The 4,560-nt window shown below is 36.6% G+C and overlaps 1 protein-coding gene across 1 annotated transcript in view; it reads left to right on the forward strand.

Moving 5' to 3' along the window:
* The window catches only part of SAMTOR (S-adenosylmethionine sensor upstream of mTORC1), a 36,685-nt gene extending 33,425 nt beyond the window's left edge, over positions 1-3,260 (forward strand). The window contains exon 5 of the mRNA XM_082043628.1: positions 16-3,260. Coding sequence (XP_081899754.1) covers positions 16-645 — 630 coding nt within the window. The 3' untranslated portion in view covers positions 646-3,260. The remainder of the gene's footprint in view (positions 1-15) is intronic.
* The last annotated feature ends 1,300 nt before the right edge of the window (positions 3,261-4,560 follow it).

The following is a 4,560-nucleotide window of genomic DNA, read 5'->3' on the forward strand; positions in this document are numbered from 1 at the left end:
TTCTTATTCCACCAGAGCGTATACAAATGTGACTTCTTAAATCTTCAGATCCAGCAACCTCTCCAACTGGCACAAGATGCTATAGATGCCTTTCTTAAGCAACTCAAAAATCCTATTGATTCTCTGCCTGGAGAACTGTTCCACGTTGTTGTTTTCTCACTCCTCCTTTCTTACTTTCCATCGCCTTATCAACGATGGATATGCTGCAAGAAGGCACACGAACTTCTCGTATTAAATGGCTTATTGCTTGTAATAACTCCTGATTCATCTCATCAGAATCGCCGGGCTATGATGATGAAGAGCTGGAAAATTGCCATAGAGTCCCTGGGTTTTAAACGCTTCAAGTATTCCAAGTTTTCTCACATGCACCTGATGGCATTTAGGAAAACGTCCCTGCAAACAACAAGTGACTTAGTTAGCAGGAACTACCCAGGAATGTTGTATATCCCACAGGATTTCAACAGTATAGAGGATGAGGAGTATTCCAACACTTCCTGCTACGTTCGGTCGGATACAGAAGATGAACAGCTCGCTTACGGTTTTATGGAGCTACCTGATGCTCCTTATGACTCGGACTCTGGAGAAAGCCAGTCTAGTTCAATTCCTTTCTATGAGCTAGAAGATCCTATATTGCTTCTAAGTTAATGTAGTCATTGAAGCGCCCTTTCAGTCAAACCTCTTGCTTAAACTAATTTTGCTATACTAACATGAGCTCAACACACAAAAATGGTTTGCATAGAGAAAATGCAAAGGTTTACAGAGTTTGCTATTTTTTTCTACTTTTGAATTTTAAAATTTATTCTTGTATGAAAGTGAAGAAATACAAGTTTTATGCAAATGACTCATGTCATAGCATAAATTGCTGTTACTTTCTTTAGATTCGTATCACTAATTTTTTTTCCAGAAAGGTACCATTCTTTTCTTTAGTGCTGTGAAGTGTGAATTCTATTTAATTTGCTAAATGTTGTTTCAATATTTTAACTCAATGTGGTTGAGCTTAAGGCACTGGAGTTGGTGGGATTCTGAGAAGTATATGTAGGAAGAAATAATTTGCACTTTAATTAAATGTGCAGATAGGTTAAGACACTTGGTTACACATGTCCCTTCTTAATTATGGAACAAAACTTTTTCTTCCAAAATTTGTTTCACTCTGGTTAAGCTTGGGCTGGAGGAACTATAATGCTTGCACATTTGATTTTATGTTCATTGCAGTCCTATTGAGATAACATCAAATCAAAATAACACCAAAACACTGGAATATTTTCATCCATAGTTATGCAATGAAATTACACAGTATGTATAAGTAGTAGTTAGACTTGAGATTTCTAAGGAGGTTATCTCCCCGCTCAGAGGAGGATGGGTACGTCTAGGCAGTTATGTTTCACTTCAAAATTGGAACATAGTTTTGCCATTTTACAAGTGTACAAGCACTAACAGATATCAGTATTTTCCCAATGGTGGTTGTCTGTATTTTCTCCAAACTGTGTTTTTTGGGGGACAGGGTGGGTTTTGTCATGTTTTAAAGTAAATTATTTATGCCTTTTAAAAACAAACAACTTTTTCTTTAATTGTCCTTACTTGTAGACCTCCCAAGTTATACGGTCACTACAGACCGATTTTGTAAAAATCTTTTCAAGGGTACAGATATTTGGACAAAGCTGTGTATTCACACCTCACAAGTGAAGCCAACTTACACTATTTGTTTGCTTATTTGGACCCAAACATTTTCTAGTTAAATAAAAACTCCACAGCTGTCTGAAAGCTGGTCTGCACTGTAAGGAGATGGAACAGAAGTGTTTTGTATCTCTTTAACTTGTGTAATAAATTTGTGAGTTTTTGCTGGAAAGAACCAATTCTGTTCAGTGGTAAAAAATAGAGGATTCAGCATTAGTTTCGCTTAGATTTCCTTCCATTTAAAAATAATGGCCAGAATTTTCAGATGTGAATGTTAGGCTGTTAAATCTATATGTAAGTGCCTAATAATAAATTATTTGAATGAGGTGCCACATCATGGTTTGAAGACTGACTTCAGCAACGTGGTAGAAAAATACTAATAGATAGTTCTGCAGATGGTTATGATGAAATCTAGTTTACACCATATTAACCTACCATGTTGTATTTATAATACAGAAGCTACCAGATAAACTGAAATTGTAGCATGGATTTTACAGCAGTTGCTACAAAAATGAAACTTACTCCTTCCATTGAAGCTTTGCACTGTGTCAGAGTTTGACCTACCTGTTTTTGTTTTTTCTTTCATATTGTTTCCTACAGAGTCATCCCGCATTGGTCCTGCTTACACTCAAACATGATCTGGACTGCCATATTTTATTTTTTAACATAAGCTTTTTGTGTCTCTCAAATGTAAAGCTTACCCTAATATCCGATTCAAATTTGTTAATCAATCTGAATGATATAGCTGTATACAAACAAATTATATCCTGATGTGTTTAAAAAAAAAAGGAAGTCTATAAGTCAGTATTTGCATCTAATGCTTTTACCGCTTTACTTTCACTAAAATGTTTGTCAGTCAAAGCCTTTCTTCTTCCCAGTTAACCACTGACTCAAGTTAAAGGTAAAATATTGGTGCTATAAATTCAGCTGTTTATGGAAACTTAATCTGTGCATACTTCAAAGTGTACCGAACATTTTAACTTATACTCCTTTTTTAAAAAAAAGTTATGTGCTAGCCAACATATGTTGGCATTGGTTAATGTAAATTGATTTGTGATTCATACAAAAAAATCAATTCAGACCAAAATTTATCTCCCCAGAATAGTTAAAAGTATTAACACTTAAAACTTAAGCCTCTTTGGCAGGTTGGTGACACCGTTATATTTGTGGTTTAGGGACCCAAGATTCATAACAGCTTGGTTTTCTTGCTGCTCTTTCTAAATACCTGAAGTGTTTTGTTTGTGTTTGGGGTTTTTTTTGTTGTTGTTTGTGGTTTTTTTGTTTTTTACAAGGGACAGTAGCCTGTTGTGGAGGAGGAAAGTGGGATTTACAGAAATACTTATACCTCCCTGAACAATAAAGTGGTGATATCAGGAGTTGTTGGATATTTGGTTTTGATGCGAGAAGAATGTTTCTAGGTTGTATTTGAAAATTATGACTGTGCAAGAGATCTCTCATTCTTAAGGTGCTGGAGAGAAAGTGGAAAAAATGTGTATTCGCATTTCTGTTGTCTTTATGTCACTACTTTTTGTGAACAAAGCACATTTATTAAAAAAATGGAACTGAAAACCTTTTTAAAAATGGTTTCTTTGGGTTTGGAGATGTCCTTTTTTCTTCCTGTGCAATTGGTTTACACTGAATGCCAGTGAAACCAATGCATAATTGTATTCCTTGTTGTCAAGAAAATAGTTGTGTTTGGTTTGTTTTATAAACAACTGAATTATAGTAAAGATGGAACTTTGGAACATTTGGAACTTGGGTTTCAACTTATACATCTCAGTTGGAGTCTTTGCTTTACAGCAGGGTTTTTGGAGTTCCTCCAGTTGATCCTGTATTATGTTTCTTTGCCCATTTAGGACAAAGCCACATTCTAACACAGTTCTCTCCTTTATCTCTAGATGTTAATAATTTCTCTTCTATCTCCCTGAAAACCATTGCAGCACCTGTTGAATATTTGCCATTTGAGGTCATCGCAGTGTTTTTGTACATGGTGATTTTGGGTACTGGAGCGCTTGGCAAAGGGTGGCAATGGGAAGAGGAAGCCCAAGGACCAAGGCAGATCTGAGCAGAACTGAGGCGTGTCCCTGGCACTGAAGAGCCCAGCTGGTGTCTTCCGGCCTCTTACTGGACAGTGAACATCAGCAAACCTGATTTCACACCTGTTCTCAGTACTGGTTCCTGCAGAATCTTTCTGTCCTCTTCTACATCAGGGAGGCTCTTTGACTTGCTGTAAATATCATTCTAAGTTTCTTCCATTGTATCTCCAGGAATCAGCAGCATTATCTTTTGATTCCTTGCATTTGGGATATGTACATATTCAGGTTTTCTGCTCTTTTTTTTTTTTTTTTTTTTTTTTTCTGATTTACTCAATTAATTGTTTTTTACTTTTAGAATAGCAGGAAGTGTTTTGGTTGGTTTGTGGTGGTGCGGTTGTTTTGGTTGTTTTTTTTTTTCTTTTTAGAAGGGTAGCATTTCACAAACTTGCACAGAAACTTAATTGGGTGAGGTTTTTTTTGTTCTGTTTACTCTTTTAAGTAAAATATTCTCCAAGAAATTCAACAAATAGTTGCTTGAAGAGCATTCCTAAATCACAGCTGGACAGATACAGCACCAAGTGTTGTCCATGATGCTGGTAAAGCACCTGGAGCAGGTGACATTTACTAAGCAACTCAGATTTCTGCTGTTCTGCTTGTTGAAGGAAAACCCCTTAGTACCCTTTTCTCTTTCTTCCCCCCCCCCCGCCCCGTAACTTTTAGGTCTGTTGGCCGGTTTTATTTAAAATTTGAAGAGGGGTATGAACTTTGGAGGTGACCGTGGTTCGGTTGTCTGAAAAAAAAATAGGCAGGAAAGACTGTCAGAGTTGAGATGTCCGAGTATCCAGCCGCT

Source organism: Streptopelia decaocto, assembly GCF_964273445.1.
Source record: "Streptopelia decaocto genome assembly, chromosome: 1".
In the NCBI taxonomy this organism is placed as follows: domain Eukaryota; kingdom Metazoa; phylum Chordata; class Aves; order Columbiformes; family Columbidae; genus Streptopelia; species Streptopelia decaocto.